This window comes from Patella vulgata, chromosome 2 (assembly GCF_932274485.2).
Source record: "Patella vulgata chromosome 2, xgPatVulg1.2, whole genome shotgun sequence".
Taxonomy (NCBI): domain Eukaryota; kingdom Metazoa; phylum Mollusca; class Gastropoda; family Patellidae; genus Patella; species Patella vulgata.
Window position 1 is genome coordinate 34,722,707 of NC_065880.2, and position 22,271 is coordinate 34,744,977.

At 33.4% G+C, this 22,271-nt stretch overlaps 1 protein-coding gene across 7 annotated transcripts; it reads right to left on the bottom strand.

The window, feature by feature from the left end:
- Positions 1-856: 856 nt before the first annotated feature.
- On the bottom strand, positions 857-22,101 carry LOC126811745 (inhibitor of nuclear factor kappa-B kinase subunit alpha). 7 transcript variants are annotated; one of them, XM_050537625.2, is made up of 20 exons: positions 21,712-22,101; positions 20,879-21,098; positions 19,264-19,479; positions 16,928-17,086; positions 16,012-16,101; positions 15,765-15,889; positions 14,886-14,993; positions 14,587-14,719; positions 14,078-14,269; positions 12,024-12,152; positions 11,509-11,600; positions 10,973-11,074; positions 10,711-10,760; positions 10,431-10,495; positions 9,779-9,891; positions 9,550-9,599; positions 6,700-6,796; positions 6,233-6,377; positions 4,409-4,587; positions 857-3,612 (listed from the first exon to the last, which is right to left on the bottom strand). In XM_050537625.2, exons 2-20 carry the CDS (start codon positions 21,083-21,085, stop codon positions 3,483-3,485), a joined length of 2,382 nt encoding a protein of 793 aa, XP_050393582.1. In that variant the 5' UTR covers positions 21,086-21,098; positions 21,712-22,101; the 3' UTR covers positions 857-3,482. The 7 variants fall into 7 exon arrangements, with proteins under 7 accessions (XP_050393582.1, XP_050393577.1, XP_050393576.1 ...); XM_050537620.2 differs by having other exon boundaries at positions 21,661-22,101; XM_050537619.2 differs by having other exon boundaries at positions 20,879-21,101; positions 21,661-22,101.
- Between the last annotated feature and the right edge of the window lie 170 nt (positions 22,102-22,271).

Sequence of the window (22,271 nt, forward strand, 5' to 3'; positions counted from 1 at the left end):
CATAAATGCTGTAGTCTGCATGAAATTGTTTTAATCCATATAAATAAAATCAATGTCTGTATGTTCGTCAATCATGCTTCATCACGGCGCTTCACTGCCAGATATGTGGTATCAAATTAACCAGCATGACCCTGTGAGTGTTCTAGGCCATCGAATTTGGGCCCTGGGTGAATCAAGCTTCGTCGCCGTGCTCCACCCCCACATATATATATATAGTATGTGATATCAAATTAACCAGCATGACCCCATGAGTGTTCTGGGCCATCGAATTTGGGCCCTGGGTGAATCACGCTTCATCGCCACGCTCCACCCCCACATAATATGTGATATCAAATTAAACAGCATGACTCATGAATGTCTTAAGCCATCGAATTTGGGCTCTGGGTGAATATGGGCCTGGCTACCACAGATGTGGTATCAAATTACCCAGCATGACTCTGTGAATATTTTTGGTCAACAAATTTGGGCCCTGGGCGTGTGATGAGGTCATGATAATTTATCGAAATCTATCATTTATTACCATTTTAGGTGATTGTATTTTCTAGAATCATTTGGAAACTTCTAGAATCAACTGCAATTTCTGGAAACAGTGATTAGAAATATTTGGAAGGTTCTTGCGGGTTCTAGAAAAAGTTGTAAGGTTCTTGAAAGTTCTGGAAGATTTGGCCCCTAACTAATTTGGGGCCCGGTCGAATTGCGTCCCAAAGCAAATTTGGGCCCTGGGTAAATCTGAGCCTCAGACAAATTTGGGCCCCAGGCAAATTGGGCGCCGAGCGAATTTGGGGCCTGGGCAAAGCTGGGTATTGTGCTAGTATTAACATAAATGCTGTAAACATGACAGATTACAAAAAATATATTAAATTAAATCTTGTTTTATTACCTTAATATTACATATAATTTATCGCACTCAACAGTTTTATATACAATAGATGATAACAAATTTACATAATGATCACAAATTTACATAATGATAACAATTTTGTTTTATATTATGTTCATAATCACATTCCATGCTTCAGCCTGGACAGGTGACAACTAGCAATGTTAAATCACTTCTTTTGAACACAAAGCAGATTTAAATGGACAACAACCATAACTACGGAATGATGACTTGTGAGCTCATTCAATAAACTTTTAAAAAATCTTTTTTGAATTAAAATATAGAGAATACACATTTTAACATTATATCATCTACACCATGTTCGTATAGGGAATGCTCACTGGTCCGCGGGTTCACTAGTCCACGGGTGCACTCATCCACCGGTATAAAAATACTATAAAGATGGGTATCAAAAAACCAAGCGGGTATGGTGGCAGAATGGTATGGTATCATGTTGTGATGTCGCCCTTCATAAGGTGACAACCCAACAACCCGAAATCACAACAATTTAAAACCGACAATATGACATTTCACTTGACACCATGACATTTAAACTGTAATGTCAGGGTTAAAATGTTGTATGTCGGCCATCTTCCTCTCAATATATAGTATGATTATTTACAATGATCCTGGTGCTGATCAAGAAAGTTCCCTGGGATTTCGCAGCATGGTTTCGCCCTGTCGGTAGTGCAGGACGAATGTTTGAACAAAGGATATTGTCTAGTTGTGAAGATGGGACAAAAACACAAGCCCCTGTGTACACATTGGCATGCACATTAAAGAACCATTCACATTTGGAATTCGATGAAGAAATGCCATTGTCCATAGAAAATTTCTGTCATAGCACTCTGCGTAGCATATGCCTATCTTTAATAGTCCGATTGGCTGCACTACCAAGAAGGAGAAACCACGTTGCAACATCCCGGGGAACATTCTTGACCAACACCAGGATCAGTGTACATAATCAAACTGTATATTGAGAGGAAGATGGCCGACATCACAATATTTTAACAGGACAATACAACATTTTTACGCGACATTACATACAACATGTATAAATGTTGTATTGTCGGGTTAAAATGTCATGCTGTCGGTTTAAAATGTCGTTATGAAGGGCGAAACGACGACATCACAACATGATACCAATCAGCCAGCATACCTGCTGGGTTTTTTTATATACCAATTATTTATAGTATTTTTTATAACGACAGAATAGTGCACCCGCAGACTAGTGAACCCCTCTCGTTCATATTATGCTACTGCATTTGAGCAAGTCTCAAGCACTTATTTTATTTACAGATTACTCAGTTCTATCACTTGTAAAATAAAAAATAACGAGCAAAATTTCTATAAATGCAGTTTACACAATTTTTTTACACCATTGTTACATAATTCTGTAACATGAAATAATAAAAGTTGCACCATGGAAGTTTCTTCAAAAAAAAATATACATTCAATATATATATATATCTATATAGTGGTTGTAGAATATTGATATTAGTATTCTAAGAAATGCTAAAAAAAACATAGGTCTTATTAATGCTGTGGATATTCGTCCGACATCGGACCTAAGCTAAGTGAATAAGCTTTCCTGCGAGAGACCAAGACCAAGACCAGGATAAAGGGCAGGACCACTTGGTAAGTAAACCAGCATCAGCAACATATACTCAGGGGGCCATTCTAAATTTTCAAAACTCTTCAATACCTTACTTAGTCCTCAATTCTTCCTATTGTCTACAACATACGTCTGATACTGTCACTATGCAGCTTGTTAACAAGCCTGGAAATAAGGCACTTATCACAGGCACAAATTCAGGCTTTTGTCAAGCACAATCTCTCATTTAGTCCGGCACTGATTAGTCCTGCAACCATACTTGAACTCTCAACATTACAAGGTTTATCTTTATGAGCACAAATATGACTGAAATTGTTTTTTATTTTTTCCCCAAACATTATCCTGCAAAATATTATTTTGTGTGCATTATAACTTGATTGTGGTATTTTATGCACAAGCAATAAATTGTGCAAACATACTACATCTTAACTTTTTCTATAAATCAAATACAATATTATATGTTTACAAGTGTTTACTTTCCCAAAAGGTGTTGAGTAATTAACAGATTAATTAATTACTCGACACAGTTGTAAACCTGACACTCATCATCTAATCTAGACAGACCATTTTAAACTATGTGACAGTAGGAACCCATTAGTTTTTGATGATTTTCAACAGATTTTAATAATTTACAACAATGGTCTGAATTTCAGACTCTATAACTAAACATTAAATACAGAAACTCCTGCTAAAACAGTACAACGATGTGATGCGTGAGTTGCAGTGATAAATTCTTGCAGGGATTTTTTTTTAACAATATTTTTATTCAGGATATGTGAACCAGATTGCAGGGATGTATACAACAAATAGTTGTGTATTTGAAGTATTTCCTTTGATGTTTGGTAAAGTAACAGAACCCCACTGCAAGTTTCCATTTAGGTTTGATTGATATTTAATGAGGCAAAGCAACATAATGGATGCATTTTTCTTTATGAAAAGGAATTAAAACCGTGTCTATTTTTTGGTTTCTATGGATTGCATTTTATGTTACGTAAGATTCGTTTCGTGTATATCATTGTCAATATCTGTATCTTGATTATACAAAAGTTCATTTAACGAACTTGATATCATATTACTTTGATCTTGTTCCATTATTTGTCTCATCATGCTCTGATTTCTAGAAAAAAAAAAAATAAAATAAACAATTATCATACTTATAGATCAGATTATGTAACTTCATCAGAATACTACCACACAAATAAAATTGATTTTATGAACTTCTGGCATGATTCTTTAACTGCCAACCTTAATAACTCTACCACCTTAATCACAAATCATAATTTCTACCACATCTCTCTTCTTTGGAAACTCCAAATGTACGAAAATGGTTCAAAAAGCATATATTACTGTAAAACTTTTTAAAACTTCATTGTAATTTCTACTCAGTTTTGTTCGTCAAAATATGTGAGCAGTCCAAATTGAATGGCATTCACTTGCGTCTGGTTAGTCCAGTCTATATGAAAAGTACTGTTTATGACATTTCACTTATGCACTGATGTAATCATCATTACAAATGGCACTCGATAGCATAGAGTACATACCCTCGTCAACTTTTAACATTGTTCACTGTGTCGTAAATATTGGATATCAAGCGCCCACATTTTCATCATAAATAACATTAATATGGATTGGAATGGACTAATACACTTTGTTTGCAATGTCAAGGACTCTAGATAATAACAATTTACCGTAGAGCTTTATCTCCTATAAGCTACAGACAAAAAATTGTGTGTATATTTATTTCCAAAATATCTCTCACATACTACATGAACAAAAATAGCTACAGTATTTTTCACCATATACATGTATGACTATAGCAATCAGCATTGGATCTACCAGTATTTTTGTATTAGAAATTTGTGTAGAAATCAAGACGTAATTGAATATAATTTATTGAAATCTAGTCTGTATACCTTTCTGCTTGCTCCTTTCCATTTTCCATTATTCTCAATGATTCACATCTGGACAAAGATTGCATTAAACTAGAACTTGTAATAGACATAGGTGTATGATTAACTGGCTGAACTTGCTGGGGCATGGACTGTTGCTGTTTTTGAGAGTTTGATCTGGACAGCGCTTTGGCTTGACCTAGCTAGAAAACAATAAAACTATACAATATAAACCAGGCCCCAAGTTCACAAATCATTCTTTGACTTACATTAAGAATTTTCTCAACTTTCAACCACTGTTTATGAGAAATACCTTTGATCCAGAAACACAAAACTTTGCAGATAATGATGTATTTGATATTAAAACAACAAAAGTTATATAAAGGGCTATGCTATACATGTATTTTAGTTAAAAGTAGGCGAACAATTTTGAGTAAATTCTTAACTCAAGTCTGAGAATGCTTTGAGAACTCAGGGCCAATACAATTGTGTCATTATATCAGGGAATGAAGAAGAGATATGCATGATGTTTGCTTGTTGATGGTCATTGTTTTTGCTATTAGCATTACACAAAATAATAGCGAGCATAAATTATGTTGGATATCAGGTGCACTTTAAATGAATTTGTTACAGACAAGGATGGAAATTTCGAACACATCTTATAAAGGTAGCACAACATTTCAGTCCTGCCTCATTTCGGACTCAACACGGACGACCTCTCAGACAGACTTTGACAACAGTTCGGATTTACTTGACGACTTTTCAGACTCGGTCTAGCGCGTTTCGGACTCAGATGAAACATTAACACTGCTTGTTCTATTTTGTTCTGTTTCATCGGCGAGTATTGAACCTGACACCAAAATACTGTTGAAAATTTGTATATATTTAGTAATACTTCGTTGTTTTTCTTTTATTAAACACGAAATGAGCTTGATTGACCAATCACTGCTAATGTTTTTATAATTGTGAAAGCCTAAAAATGTGTTTAACGTGAAACGGCATAATTGCAATCAACGCACTGCAGTCATTATTGATGATTGACAACTCACGTTTTTCCACATCCACAAAAGGACAATACGGTACATACTACAATAACATCGGTTAATCAGCTTTAATTATCCTGCTTTGATCGTTGCCATTTCTAATATTTTCCGAAAAGACTTTTCTTCCTATGCACTAATTTATTGATTGGTACTGCTATCTATGGCAAGCTTGTTGAGTAATGAATGTCAACGTGCAGCTTACAGATTACTGTTAAAAATTTCGAAGGGACTTGTAAAATCAGTGCATGTCGTGTAAATATTTACTTTTGTTTTTGGGTAGGTCATTTTGAAATATTATTCTTTTTGCAAAAATATATTACTTTTACGGGAAACGATGATAAAGAACCGTAAGTGCAACTAATGTTTTATCGTTTGGTGGAGCCTTTTAACCATGTGTTTCATGTTAATTTTTCTTTCGTGTTTTGAATTGGCCTATTTCTAATAAATTCATCAGCTCCTTTTTATATACATATTACAGATATAAAGAAATAAAACATTCTTTTCATAAACATTCATCACTGGAAATTTTGCTGTTCCTGAAGGGGTCTATACAGGATTTACCCTGTACGGTTCGTGATCCACAATTCCACATGCCGTACTTGATGGCGAGAGGTAAATTTTACCTGCATGTTATTTTTATAAAATTGTTTTTGTTCAACATTTCCAAACTGTCACCTGTCCAAGTCCCAAATGCCGAGGCCATATTATTTTCAGTCCGAAATGTCGTAAGTTCGAAATGACGCGGGACCGAAATGACATGTAATCATTATGAATAGGTTCACAGAACTGTTTAAAATAAACTTACAGCAACTTTAATAAGTTTCCAGATATCTTGTTGTCTACTACGTTGATTAGATGTAAGCTGTTTACATGCTGCACTTATGTCATCGCAACATCTCTGTATATTGGGTAATATTTGATTCAAATTAGCACGGCAGATACAAATTTTACTGAAAAACATAAATGTGTACACAGGTAGGTTTTTAAGATGAAGTTGTTATTGGACAGGTTGAAGTTAAATCAACACAATGGAAAAGGTCAGTAATAAAAATGATCATATATTTAACATGTTTCTGAACCTGTCCTTAATTATTCTGCATATTCTAGGTAATGAACACATTTTTGACACAGATCTTTGTACAATATTTCTTTCCGTATACTATCCTATTCATGGATGAAGTGTAATCTTATGCCAATGAGGTCTGCAACAGCAGGGTTACAGATGATACCTACTTTCCCACAATATAAAAATGCTATCAAAGACCATCTAACCTGATATGAGTCAACATTTCTGCTACTGATCTGTCTCTAAATAAAATACATTTGGTCACTGCATCTACCATCTGTGTATGTTCCATCAAGTGGCTACCTGTACAAAATTTACAAAGACAAATAATATTAAACTAGTGGTCTACCTTTTCTCCATATACACAATGGTTAATACACGATGAATCATCAATAAAAAGATTGGTTGCCAGGCAATGAAACATACGCCCACAGCAGCTAAATTGTCCGGGCAGTCAACAAGTGTTGTCACATATTTTTATCTTTTTTCGGTAATGAAACATTTATAATACACTAAAATCTGATTAAGAGTAACAACTCATGAAGTAATTATCAGAAAACCATTAGAATTTGTTTGGTTTTTATAAAGTTCTGCCCCATGCTAACGCTTAGTATATAAAACTTTTAATATCATGGATTTAGCTGTTCAAGTCATAAAAATTTATTTGTTTGTATCAAGATCTTAAACTTTGTGTATCAATCTGAAGTCAATCGGATGATAACTTTAGCCTCTAGAGCGTCACAAGATTTTTCAAAGTGATCAAGGGCCATAACTTTGGCAGTAATTATCAGAAATCTTTAAAAGTCCAATAGGATTCTTCGTCTCGTGACCTCAAACACTGTGTATAAATTTAAATTCAATCAGATATTAACTTTAGCCTCTCGAACATCCATAAGATTTTTTGAAGTGATCAAGGGCCATAACTGTGGCAGTAATTATCGAAAATCACTGGAAATGAATTGACTTCTTCGTCTCATGACCTTAAACACTGTGTATAAATTAAAACTCAATCAGATATTAACTTTAGCCTCTAGATCGTCCACAAGATTTTTCAAAGTGATCAAGGGCCATAACTCTGGCAGTAATTATCGTAAATTGCTGAAAATCAATAGGCTTCTTCGTCTCATGACCTTAAGCCCTGTGTATAAATTTGAAGTCAATCGGATATTAACTTTGGCCTCTAGAGAATCTACAAGATTTTTTGAAGTGATCAAGGGCCATAACTCTGGCAGTAATTATCGAAAATCGCTGAAAATCAATAGGCTTCTTCGCCTCATGACCTTAAACACTGTGTATAAATTTAAGTCAATTGGATATTAACTTTAGTCTCTAGAGCGTCCACAAGCAATTGTGGACGCCGGACCGCCGGCTGGACAGACAGGGGCGACGACAATATACGACCACATTTCAATGTGGGCGTATAAAAATGATTGGTAAATTCACAATGAATGGGCAATACACAATTAATGGGCAATACACAATAATGAGAAATACACAATAATGGGCAATACACAATGAATGTACAATCCACAATGAATGGCCAAAAAACAATGAATGGTCAATACACAATACATGGACAATACAGAATGGGCAATTAAACCCAGACATTACAGCTCAACATTTTTCTTATCACTGCTCTATGGAGTAAGCATAGTATGCTAGCACACTCTCATTTTCATTGCTAATTTACAGACAGTTTTATTAAAACAAATTAATAAATAAATAATATGACAGGAACCAGAGTATATAATAAACAAGCCAACAGTGAGGCTGATGTCCCCCGCTGAAATCCTGAAATAAATATATGACACATATTAAATAATTGCATGTTTATCTTTTTCAAAAGTATAGAGCAATCAAACTGATCATCAACTATACACAAGTTTCATCACTCTCTATCAGACAGAATCAAAGTCAAAGAAATTGCTTAGCTCTGCTTAATTAGCTTTAGTGGGAAATGGTAATCATTGAACTCAGTCAAGGCATTCACCTAATGAACATCAATATCAAGTTTAAACTTTCTATCTCAATTAAAAGCAGAGTTGTTATGTTCCAAAGTCTTGACCAATCAAATTGTTTATCGCTCCTTAACCTAAGCAGAAAATTCTTATCAAACTTAGTCAAGGTAATGATATAATGAATCTATACGCGGAGTTTCATAGCTCCCATTTAATTATAACCAAAGTTATTGTGTCCAAAAGCATCAACCAATCAAGTTGCTTATCTCTGCTTACCCTAAGTAGACAATGTTCATCATCAATCTCCATCAAGGCATTCACCTAATGAACACCTACACTAAGCTTAAACACTCTACCCCAATTAGGAAAGTTACTGTGTTTCAAAATCTTGGTCAATCAAAATGCTTATGGCTCTGCTTACCCTCAGCAGAAAATGTTCATTATCAAACTTAAGCAAGGTATCGATGTGATGAAACTATACACCAAGTTTCATCACTCTCACTTAATTAGAACTAAAGTTATCGTGTCCTATAGTATCAAATCAACCAATGAAATTACTTATCAATGCTTACCCTTAGCAGAAAATTCTCATCTTTGAACTCCATAAAGGCATTCACCTAAAACACCTACACCAAGTTTGAACATTGTTGCTCAATTAGAAGGAGCGTTATTGTGTTCCAAAGTCTTGATCAATCAAATTGCTTATCGCTCTGCTTACCCTGATCAGAAAATGTTCATTATCGAACTTAGTCAAGGTATTGGTGTACTGAAACTATACGCCAAGTTTCATCACTCTCACTTAATCAGAACTAAAGTTATTGTGTCCTAAAGCATCAACCAATCAAACTGCTTATTTCTGCTAACCCTAAGCAGAAATTGCTCATCTTCGAACTCCATCAAGGCATTGACTTAATAAACACCTACACCAAGTTTGAACATTCTAACTCAATTAGAAGGAGAGTTACTGTGTCCTAAAAAGTGTGACGGACAGACAAACGGACGGACAGTCAGACAGACAGATGTAGCCATTTTAATTGTCCCCTGCTTTCTTCGAAATGTGGGAGACAAAGACAATAATTAATATTTAACACAGTATACCTTTTGAAGCTTGTCTAAGTTGACTAAACAATGTCCTTGCCTTTTCTTCACTGAAATTAAAAAGGCAATTTAATTGGAATATTATTCTTTCATTTGGCATACTGGTGTATACCAGTGTTTATTCACACTATTCAGCTGACCTAGGATATTTAATAATAGTGTATATATATACAGTATCAATATGATTGGTTTTGAGAAATATTCTTTTAAAATGTAAATGTATATTTACCATTCATTGAGATGTGGGCTTGGTTTTCCTCGGGCATATGGACTTTTCTGTAGCTCCACAATTTTGGTTTGCAAAGCATTTGCATCCTGTTCCAACTTTAGAGCATAATCTCTCTAAAAGAAAAAAAATTAAAATTTGATTTGTAGATCCAAAATCATTCTTGACTGTTGTGACACTATCATTAATAATCATGATAAGGTTGTGAAATCAATCGGCATTCCTTGATAAATTTCAATAATTCATTCTCGGACTTCGGTTAACCAGGTAATCCACAAGAAGGAAAGGTAATACTATCTTATATTAGGATTTAAGATCAGAAGATTGTTGCGTGATGAGACTGTTCTTGGGCAATCACTTAGCACTCTTCTAAGGTGGAAGAACTTAGTTATCAACCTTCCATTTAAAGAAACAAAATCAATATGCATTTAGTAGACACAGCTTTATTTATAGGCTAATTAATTACGTAAGTTAATATATACTAGTAACCATGTTCATTTATCTTTGGAGACAGAGTATATAAACAATAATAATTATATAGGCCTAAAGAGTATCAGGGACTTTTTAAAATTTGATTTACACTAAAAGTCGTCATCAGAAAAAGATCCCAGGGAAATATACCCTATTTATAGTCAACTAAAAGAGTTAAACATACCAATTCGTTGAATTTGTCAATATCATCTTCCGTTTTCTGCCATTTTGAAAACATCAAATCAGAAGCTGAAGAACAAAATTTCATATAATTCCATTTTAATACAATTCAGTTTTTAATTTCTGAAAAAAATTCTTACTTTAAATTTTGTTTTATGAATCACCATCCAAAATTTCCATGTTCTAAACCGTCTAAAGAATGAGACTGTATAGTATATCACGACAGTACATATTTATATTCATGTAAAAAATAATACAGATTAAAACTGAAGAAATAAACTTACTGATACCATCAATCCTCTGATCTTCATATTTAGCAATATCTAACTCTAAACTGAAACAATATAAAAGAACATGTATACAAGATTCTGTAATATTATCTCAACTCAAAATTCAAATGACCTGCTTCTCTTCAATCTAATTGTCTCATATATCTTCCCTCGTGTTTATCTTCGCCAGCAAAGCTGAGGACTTGGGTTTTCTATACATTATTATCAAGTCCTGTAAAAGCCTCTATTATGTTTAGGTAAATGAATAATTAATTACCTGTCTTTGAAATGATCTTTTCTTGCCATCATTTGTCCCACATCTGACAGCATTTTACTCTTCATTCGCACAAATTCAGAATTAGACCTCAATAAACTTAACCTGCAAATATCAAATACTAATATTTATATCACCGCACAATTAAAACATTTAAATTTTACATAAAGATTCACCTCTTTAAAGAATTATTAGGGTCATCAATTTCATCTTTATAAATTATATCTGCAAATTTTGTTCTTTTAATGAATATGCAAAATAGGTCTTATGTGTTTGTTTTACTTATACATGTATCTAATCCATGTTTGTCATTCAGTAACTGCTTTCCATTTGAAGGCAGTCAGCGAAGATCAAACATAGTCCATGATAGATTGTACTGACATAGTATTAAGTAAAATCCAGCAATTGCACTTATTTTATTTTACTTTAATTTCCCAGTCATAAACTAGTTTCAACCATATACATGGTGTTGTCAATGAATATGGTACTATATACTACATTAATTTATCCGAGAGAAAAAAAAATGATTACAAACTTACATGGTGGCTCTCTGGCTTCCGATCAGACGTTTAAAGTCTTGATTCTGTTCTTGACAGAAGAAAACAGCATGAGCCCAAGCTTTTCTTTGTTCCTATATGTATCAAAATATTGCATGAAAAAACTTATTCAGAAGTTTCGTAAAGTGAATGTGTTAACTTATTCAGAAGTTTCGTAAAGTGAATGTGTTAACTTGAGTTGTTTTACTAATTTAGGGCTAAAAGGTGGTATTTTTTGACATATCTTTGTCTTTGTGTGAAAATCTATAAAAGACCTATTATTCATATGTTTCTATTATATTATTTCCAATCCTTATTTTAGTTCTGAAGGAATTACAATTAATAATTCCACTGAAAACAGAGCTACAACGATTGGTTTAACAAGCCTGATTTTCGACCAAGTACTTTTATCAAACCTAAATTTTATAATTTCACTGCAATATAATATAGCAGTCTATTATTTACATAATAAAAATTTCAATTGATCCTGTGCCATGTATAAAATTCAAACTACTTACACTATTGGATAATATTGTTTTCGGTTCTTTAACTATATGCTGTACCATCTGAGGCAACTGTTTACCTCTCTTGTATGTTAAAGTTGTGTCACTTTTCCTAAATAAAAATACTAACCATTCTTCTTCACCCTTTATCATAAGAAAAAATAAAGTACATAAATGAATAATAATACAAACAAATAAAAATTATAAGTAATAGTTACTTTAATGTGATGAAATTAAAGACAAAAACACTTGGATTTGGTTTTTACTCTCTATACTCCACAAACGACACTGCAAAATTAGCAATATTAATGAATTTTTCTTTCAAAAAGTATTTTTGATAAATACAAAAATAAATCATAATATTAACATCTTTTATATATACAAGCTATAGAGTATATATATGGTTGTATTTTCCTCAAGTTGGTTTTGCAATAAATAATGGTGTCCCACAGATCCCCCACTGTCTCATCTGTCACAGAGATTTTGTCCCATCCTGAGATCAGGACCCCTGCATGTCTCATACTTAAACTTTGTTGACTACAAATAGTATAAACGAAGCAATAATGTTGCATCTGAAGGCCAGACTAATAAAAATCATAGCAGTGCAACATTTTATCGACAATGTAGAATGGAAAGTCATAGAATGCTGAAAATCAGCATGGTTCATCTCCATGCTGCACACCAAATTTGAAAATTTGTCAGTCTAAATGCTTCACACCAAATTTGAAAAAAATCCATTAAAAACTGTTGCCTGTATCCCTTCCATTTTGTTTTCACTGTGCATAATTGCTGAACAGAAGGCCATTTAATGCTGGAAATCAAAAGCATTAATTTTGTCATGATCCCAATGCTTCACACTAAATGTGAAAAAAGCATCTGTTAAACTGTAGCCTCTATTGCGTTTACATTTTTGGGAAAAGGGAAATTTACTTCGGAACAGAAGTTTCCACCTTCCATAACCCCATATCAATATGGGGTTCATAAACTTCATACACAAAAGTTTCACAAAAAATTTAATAAAAAAATCTTTTAAAAACTGAAATCTGTATTGCGTTCACAAGGTAACTCTAGAATGAACGGTTCCAGAAGACTTAAAATGTCGATTGATAATACCCCAATGCTTCAAACCAAACTTGACAAAATTATGTTAAACTGTAGCCTCTATCACACTCAAAAGGTTTTCAGCTAAGGTCTTTCAATAAGGGAATGCTGAATATCGATGGGATTTGTCCTCTCATTACCCAAATGCATGACACCAATGTTGAAAAGGAATCTGTTCAAAGCGGTAGCCTCTTTCACGTTCACAAAGTTTTCGAAGGGGTAACTCCAGAATGGAAGGTCACATAATGCTGAAATTGGGCAAGGTTTGTCCTCTCATGACACCAATGTTTTACACTCAATTAGAAAAAAGTCTGTTAAAAACTGTAGCCTCTATCGTGTTCAGAATGCTTTTGCAAACAGATGGTAACTCTAGAATGGAAGGTCTGTATTAAATTCTTATTCTGAATAATTAATTTGTTGCATATATTTAATGTCCCATCCGTCACATATTCTGATGTCCCACCGCTCACAGTGTTTATGGTGCTGCTGTGGCATAATGACAAATACGAAAACATAGCTATTTTACCTAATTCCAGTTATAAGATTCTATTTTAACATAGACATGTTAGTTAAACTAAATTTTAGTAATTGAGATAGATCAATGTGTTGATATTAAGATTAGGTAAAACGGTGGTCTAAAAATGTTACATCCTTCACCTCAAACATAATCCCCAAATTCTCAGGAATTATTTTTTCCCCAAAAAAATTTTTTGATGGATATTAAAAGCTTGAAATGGTGGTTGTCAAAAATACTTTCCATTGCATGTTTTCAAATGTATTGAAATAACCAGAGCTGAAATTTACCGGTACTCTGATAATTAATTTTATCTTTTGTCCCATCTGTTACCCTGGAATTACCCATTTGCTATTCCAGTTTCCCTCCATGGACCATATGCTACAGAGCAAATTATATTCCAAGAAGTCAAAGTTCTAAATAAAACGTTTTGAACAGAAATGTTGTAACTTACAGGTTCTGACCAACACTGTGAGGCAGGTTTAGTTAAATCTGGACTTAGACCACTAGCTAATAATATATCTTGATCTAATGGAGGTATTTTAGTCTCCTGTTCGATAATACGTTGTAAATCCTGCATCGTTTGAGTATTTGGTACAGGTACAGATATCAACCGGTTAGCTTCAACAAATAATATATGTGAAATCTGCAAAACATAATATATACAATTGTCGTATTAAAAACATAAGACTTGTGAGAAGGTCTCCTCCAGTTTACTAGCAGCAAAATCTGCCATGTCAGCTGTAAAACCAATGATAATGAATCCCACAAGAAAGTAGTATCCAATATGTTTGAGACAAGCAAAGTTTGGAGCAATTAACACTGGCATCATTTTGGGAAAACTCTGGTGATGTGAACTGCCCATTGCTCAACGACTTAAGTACCCTAGTTATAAGTTTATATATAGATGAAATATTGATGATAATATATTGATGAACGATTGACTTTGTGATATAAACATACCTTAAGAGATAAAATACTTTTTAAATGAACAAAACAATTAGGTCTTCGTTCTTCAGTTAAACCTCCTCCTCGACTCTTTGCATCCCATCTTAACATTAGTTTCAACCAATTCTCAAAATAATTTTGCATTATTCTATAAATAAAAGCAAAAAGTAAACACTGTCCATGAAATGATATTTAAAGAATGTGGGATCTTTAACTGTGCAAAGATGATATTTACGGTTACAAAAAAGGTCAAAATCTTACAATAAAAGATAATCCAATTTTTTCAAAATAAATTTAAGAAATCTGCAACTTACTTTGTTAAATGGTTTGGAGTAAATAGTTTCTTTGAAAATCTGATTTCAGCATTATTGTCAAAATATGCACAGATATCATCTGGTGACTTCTGGTTAACTTCTTTATGCCTTCAATTATAAGAATATTATTACAATGAAATTATAATGCTAATATTATATTACACAAAATATAGAAAATTGAAACAACCCACACTCATACTGTCATAAATCTTTGTACTGAAATTGAATTGCACCAAAGACCCATTCTCGTACTAATCAGGTTCAAACGATATCCTCAATCAATAATAATCAAAAGTTACCAGGTGACTATCAATTTCTAGCAGAAACTATACTGAAGTGTCCAACAGATAATAATGAAGCAGAACACAGTTTTTATGGGAAACAATCACTAGTATTCCAGATAGTTCCCCATAAAAACTGTGTTCTCTTAATGTGTTTCCCAATCACTAAATGGGGTACACTCAAAGATTAAAGACACATTATGGGGGGTTAGATAAAGAGCTGGCAGTTCTAACTAGAATAGATAAATACTAGATAATGTAAAGGGAATTTTCTGAAAATTTCAGTCAAATTGATCAACTCTGAACCAAGAATTTAGCAATTGAATTTTCGTCCTAGCCTCCATCATCATTAATAAAATCGATATGATAAAAAACACAGTCTCAATTATCCATTTCATGATTAAATCATGAATGAAAGTTGAGCAGCAAATCGGATCCTAATCCAGTAAATATTGCAGGCTAGCAATGATTATGGTCTGGATAAGTTAATTAATGTCTAATTAATAATTTAGATAACATTTCAGGCTTAAAGAAAGGCCTGAAATAGGCAGATTTAGCTCTTGCATAATGCATTTCTAATAATAAAGCATTCACTTACCATCTGACAGGAGACAAAGAAGGTAAAAATGGCCTTGACCCAGTTAAACATTCAAATATAACAGTTCCAAAAGACCAAAAATCTACCGTCTGTGTATATTTCTGACCAACAAATAATTCTGGAGCCTGAAAAAAACAAATCATTCAAAGAACAAATCATTCAAAGAAATCTAATTCAGCACAAAATTTACCCATAGTTTGATTATCAAATGGATTAAATTAGAAATAAATAAGAACATTATACTTACTAAATACTGTAAAGTTCCAACAAAAGATTGGCAAACACTACTCTGATCTAATTCTTTAGCATAACCAAGATCAATCAGTTTATATATAGTCTAAAAAAGAAAAAAGAAATGACATGGGGTTTATATAATGTCCTACTGTTCTGCACAGACTAACCTGAAGATGGGCATACGCCATACAGTTGGCTATGAGTGCAAATTTGCTTGGACAGCGGCACTACAGTACATCCTACTCTTAAATTAAATTCCAACTGTCAAGGGTTCTTTTACGTGCACGCCAATGTGTACACAGGACCTCAGTATTTTGTCCCATCCTATCGACTATACATTGTTCCTTGCCAGATTTTCTGCCAGAAAATACCAATAATCTCTCTAGGTCAATACAGGGATCAAACATGCTCCAAAAAGAAAAAGAAAACTGATGTTGATGTTCCTGACATTTTTTACACATGCAGAATTTTTGTCAAGCTTATTGGAAATCCTCCACTAAGATAAGTCAAGTTTATACAATTGGTACAATGTATGTTAAGCATCTAATGAAATGTGATTGAATGTCAGACTTTTCTGCTCCAAATGTACTAACTGTATAGGCAGTGGGCTGCCTTGGGCTTCCATCACATGAAAATGACTAGAACCACTTTCCTTGTCAGGTCTTCTGTCTTAAAGCACTGACATGGGGAAACTAGACTGGAATATTCTGAGACATTTTATTGGCCAACTACAGGATCGAACCCAAGGCCTCATAGGTAGTGCTCCTTAAATTGCATCATCAACAATCATATGTTATGGTCTTATTTTGCAACATTATTTTCATATACGATTACGTGCAAGAGAAAGAAATGATAATGAATCCATATGATAATAGAATGTATATCACAGGATTCACACCATCAAGAAATGAAAGATTATATTTATTCACCCTGTTCTCAGCTGAGCTAAGTACAATATTTTCAGGTTTTAAATCTCTGTGAATAATTCTTTTAATGTGTAAATATTCAATAGCTGAAGAAATATCTTGTGCTAAACATCGGACTTCGAATTCACTCATTCCACAACAATTTTTGGGATTATTTAGAACCTGAAGAAAATTAACATATCTGTTGAATGGACAAATGGTAAATAATAATATGGTCACATATCAGTTCAATGGACAAATGGTAAATAATAATATGGTCACATTCTACATCAATCACATTCTAAGCATCATCCACTGACCATTGACTGATTATCTGCAGAGGATAGAATGCAATAAATATTTTCTATCTAGATTGCTACATACATGGTGAGAGAGAGAGAGAGAGAAATGAGGTTTAACGTCCACGCGACACAAACTAGGTCATTTCGGGACTAACATATGGTTTAATTTTATTTCAATAATTCGCTTGTGTCTAGGGGTCTTTAGCAGTGGCAGGAAACCGGAGGAACCGGAGAAAACCCACGAGGTTGGACAGGCGACCCTACTCCTTGTAACGTACAACCGGGGATTCGAAACCACACCAGTCAACTCAATGACAGACTTTATGATACAGCGCACGCACGCTGACCATTCAGCCATCCAACCCCCCTACATACATGGTACATGTACAAAACAAAACAAAACACTAAAACCCTGAAGCCAGGCTACATGTACTTTGAACATTTTTTTTTCTTTTATCAATGATTGCTAAGCTATTATATATTTCTAATTACTATTTTCAGCTATAATTCATACAGAAGAAAAAGTTTTAGCAAAAAGTCATGTTTATTTTGGTGTAGCAATAAAATTTTCCATTTTTTGTTTTAAAATGTGGGTGTTCAGTCTTGTCTTGCCAGTGGGGCAACTTTGAATGCTACACCAAAATTTGGGTGTTTAATCTTGCCTCACCAGTGGGGTTACTTTAATAAATCTATCAAAATACAACAGTAAATTCATTCCTTATAATCTAATGCAAGAAACAACAAATATTGTGAATAAATGTCTTTGGGGAGACATTGAACATCTTCAACGTTGCCCCATTTTACTTTAAAAATGGTATATTATTAGTATTTTTGTCCTTCAATTTTTATTTTTATTCAAAACAAATATGTTTTATCTACATATATAAATGAAGTGTTAATGTTGAATGATGTATACTTAAAGATTTCTAGTATGTGTATAAAGTTGACAGGTTATACATTTGACCTATGCTTAACCTTAATAGACATGCCACAGTTGCATGATGGGAGTAACATTTCATCAAATGCATATTATGTTTATATATCATCTAGGATATTTATTTAAAGTAAGCATTATATATAAGATGTGCACAAATAAATATAAAATATAAAATGTTCAAACAATATATTGAAAAATGTTTAAAATTACTCCACTGTTTAAAGTAAAGCCAGCTGACAGAACCCAAAATACAATTCAATTCATAGTTTAAGATGATATACATTCACAAGTTATAAATGAATTGAACAGCTTAAACTCTTGGGGGTTGGATGGCCGAATGGTTGCATGATAAGGTCTGTCATTGAGTCAACTGGCATGGTTTCAATTCCCCAGTTGTACGTGACAAAGAGTAGGGTCACCTGTCCAACCTCGTGGGTTTTTTCCCGGTCCTTTGGTTGCCTCCCACTTCTGAAGACCCCTACGTGCTAGCAAATTATTGAAAAAAAAATGAACGATATGTTAGTTCCGAAATGACCCAATTTGTGTTGAGTGGATGTTAAACCCCATTTCTCTCTCTCGCTTAAACTCTTGTGTAAACATTACTTTGGTTATCTGGAGACTAACATATGGTAAATGATTATGAGGGTAATGACAGGTGTGGGTTTGTGTCCCAGTAGTTTTTCTGCCTACTCTTTTTAGATTCAATGGGTACTGTTTCATGTTCATGTAACTTGTACACAAGTAGACCTAGGTTTTTATTAAAATGACTATGCACTCTTTCTTTGCAAGGCTTGAATAATCCTGAAAATTCTTCCTGGTCTACAAAGGATTTGAACGTGGGACATTCTAGTCAAGACACCATTGCCCTACCAATGCCACAAAGAATCAAAAGTACTTTAATACTTTAAAGAATCCAAAAATTATTCAATTCAAGTTATTGCCATTTAAAGGTTACATTGGTTAATACTAATTCTAAACTTACATAATTACATAAAAATAACAGTTTTTATATTAAGATAGTATATATTTTTAACTTTAACTGTGGCACATTGCTCTAATTAGTTACTGCAAAACTGTTCCATGCAGATCTTCATAGTTTTTATCAAATTATAAACTTTTACCTTTCTTAAGTCACCACCAGCACAGTATTCCATGGCTAATAATGGAAGATCATCTTTTAAAGATTCCAGCCCAACAGGAACATCACACCCAGACACAACATTTTCATGGTTTAATCTTTTCATTATATCCACTTCTATTTGCCATCTTTGACAATTTTTATGTGACATATTACCTCCAAGTCGACATTTCTTTATTGCCACCTCTTCTCCAGTTATCTATTTTGTGTAAATAAAACCTCTTAATTTCTATTTAAATTCAGAAGATAATAATAAAATAATTCAAAAATACACAAAAAGTTTATTGCCAACTTCTCTTCAATTATCTAAATTTAGAAGACAATAAACAAAACATCAGAAATACAAAAAGTTTATTGTCAATTTCCAATTTCTCTCCAATTAACTGATTGTTATTTAAAGTAAGTAGATGGTAAAAACACAGAAATACAAAGAGTTTCTCAAATGAGAATGGAAATAATTGAATTGAAGTTTACCATCCTACTTTTTTGTACCAACCGGGCTAATGAGGATGGAAAACACAGATGAAGAGACTAGTTAATTCATTTTCACGACTGACTCATTATTCATAATAATTTAGAACTTGTTAATTAACAAGCCGACAGTGAGGCTGATGTCCCCCGCCAAAATCCCAAAATAAATAGATGACACATATTAATTAATAGCACATTCATTTTTTTTAAAAGTATCAAGCAATCAAACTGATTATCAACTATACATTAAGTTTCATCACTCTCTATCAGATAGAATCAAAGTTATCCTGTCCCAAAGCATTGAAAAATGAAATGGCTTAGCTCTGCTTAGCTTTAGCTCAAAATGTTAATCATTGAACTCAGTCAAGACATTCACTTAATGAACATCTACATCAAGTTTAAACATTCTACCTCAATTAAAATCAGAGTTGTTATGTTCTAAAGTCTTGACCAATCAAACTGCTTATCGCTCCTTAGCCTAAGCAGAAAATACTCATCATCGAACGTAGTCAAGGTAATGATATAATGAATCTACTCTGAGTTTCATCACTCTTACTTAATTAAAACCAAAGGTAATCGTGCCCAAAAGCATCAACCAATCAAATTGCTTATCTCTGCTTACTGTAAGCAGACAATGTTCATCATCGAACTCCATCAAGGCATTCACCTAATGAACGCCTGCACCAAGTTTAAACATTCTACCTCAATTAGAAGGAGAGTTATTGTTTTCCAAAGTCTAGACCAATCAAACTGCTTATCGCTCTGCTTGCCCTGAGCAGAAAATACTCATCATCGAACTTAGTCAAGGTATTGATGTGTTCCCTCTCTCACTTAATTAGAACTAAAGTTAACGTGTCCCAAAGCACCAACCAATCAAATTGCTTATCTCTGCTTACCTTAAGCATCAAGGCATTCGAAAGGTGGAGGACAATACATGTAATTACCTTCAAATGCAGTCAATTTCAAATATTACAAATATTTACAGCCATAGGATGGAATGGGTTTAAAAACAACACTAGATCCTTTTGAGACTAACATATTTTCGTTTCTCATGTTTAAAAGTCATAGTAAAATTTGTGGTGTTTTGGTCCAACTTTTCTTATTTTAAAAGCCAAAATGTAGCCTACCTCATTTTTCCATAAGGTGACAGTTCCAAATCCTCCCGAGCCCAATGTTCTGTCTAATATCCATCTTTCTCTTCGCTGTCCAACCTGGAGAAATTCTTCAGGAAAATTATTAAATTGTTGAGGTTGAGGAGAAATTGGATACGGTTGTTGTTGTGCAGCCGTTGCACCCTGTATTTGTTGTTGATGTTGCTGAAGCATCCTCACCATTTAAAATACACTACTACTAGATAAATACAAAATATAATATCACAATTAACCTTAAAGATGGATTGTCACTTTCAACAAGAAAACATTCAAAACATATTGAAAATATAAACACTCATCTATTTAAAGAACAGTATTTTGCAACACTCAGATATTTATTATCTTACCGTACGTACATACATAACTATCTCATTTGTCGAAAAAGTCTTTTCTTTAGAACTACATATGCCAAATGTCAACTCAGACATAATATCTAGTAACTTAAAACAACACTTCAATGCTGTAGTGTATATATAATATTACATATGTAACCTTATGCCTTATGATTAATTGATCCTGAATGTCATTTCAGTGACTCATATTTCAGTATTCACAATTTAACTTTTAATATCCAATCACAGCACCAGAAAAGTTTTCGATGTGATGACAGGATACAGTGTTTATGGCATAATCCAATGCTAAGTATTTCAATAGGTGTTTTCCATAAAATTATAACGGTATATGAAACAGGAAGTTAAACTCCGACATTTATATTTATACAATACAAAAATGACAACCAAAAAACATACTAAATTAACCTTTCCTACGGCTTAATAGTACTCTAAATGGTTATAATAGTTGTTAGTAACCTGGTTGGTACATTTTTATGAGTAGAATATGGCTGTCAACCAAACATAATCCAAACAGTTGCAAGTATTTATCAAAAAACTGAACGTTTCACTGTCAATTCTATGTTTAGAAAGGGGAGTACCAAGATCAAGTTGACGTCATATCCTGTTAGTGTTACTAAATATAGACAATAAAGAAATCCTGTAATCATTTGCATTCAAACGGCCATAAGGTCCCAATTCAATACTATTTATAAAACCGAATATATTTCTGGCAATTCAAAACTTAGAACTTACGGCACTGTAAAACCTACTATAGACTATCCAGCTAATTATTTGCTTCATGTACACAATAAAAACTTCAAGTCTGCTATGACCGCACTACGATTGAGTTCCCATAAACTAGAAATAGAGAGGGGCCGGTACAAGACTATATGTGCACTCTGTTCCATCTCTAAAGCGGAAACCGAATTTAACTTCTTAATTGAATGTCCACACTATCAATCTCTTAGGCTAAATATTCTTTCTGCTACATTCAGTAACAACAATTTGGCCATAACGTTTGAAAATCTATTTGACCC

What these genes read in the sequence shown, in the direction of transcription:
- LOC126811745 (XM_050537625.2), bottom strand. Translation starts at nt 21,085, where the DNA reads ATGGTGAGGATGCTTCAGCAACATCAACAACAAATACAGGGTGCAACG. An exon ending in TTAGCTCAGCTGAGAACAGG is followed by an intron (nt 16,102 to 16,927) that starts GTGAATAAATAT and finishes TTTCTTTTTTAG; the next exon opens with ACTATATATAAACTGATTGA. An exon ending in GGAAACTTATTAAAGTTGCT is followed by an intron (nt 4,588 to 6,232) that starts GTAAGTTTATTT and finishes ATTGTTTTCTAG; the next exon opens with CTAGGTCAAGCCAAAGCGCT.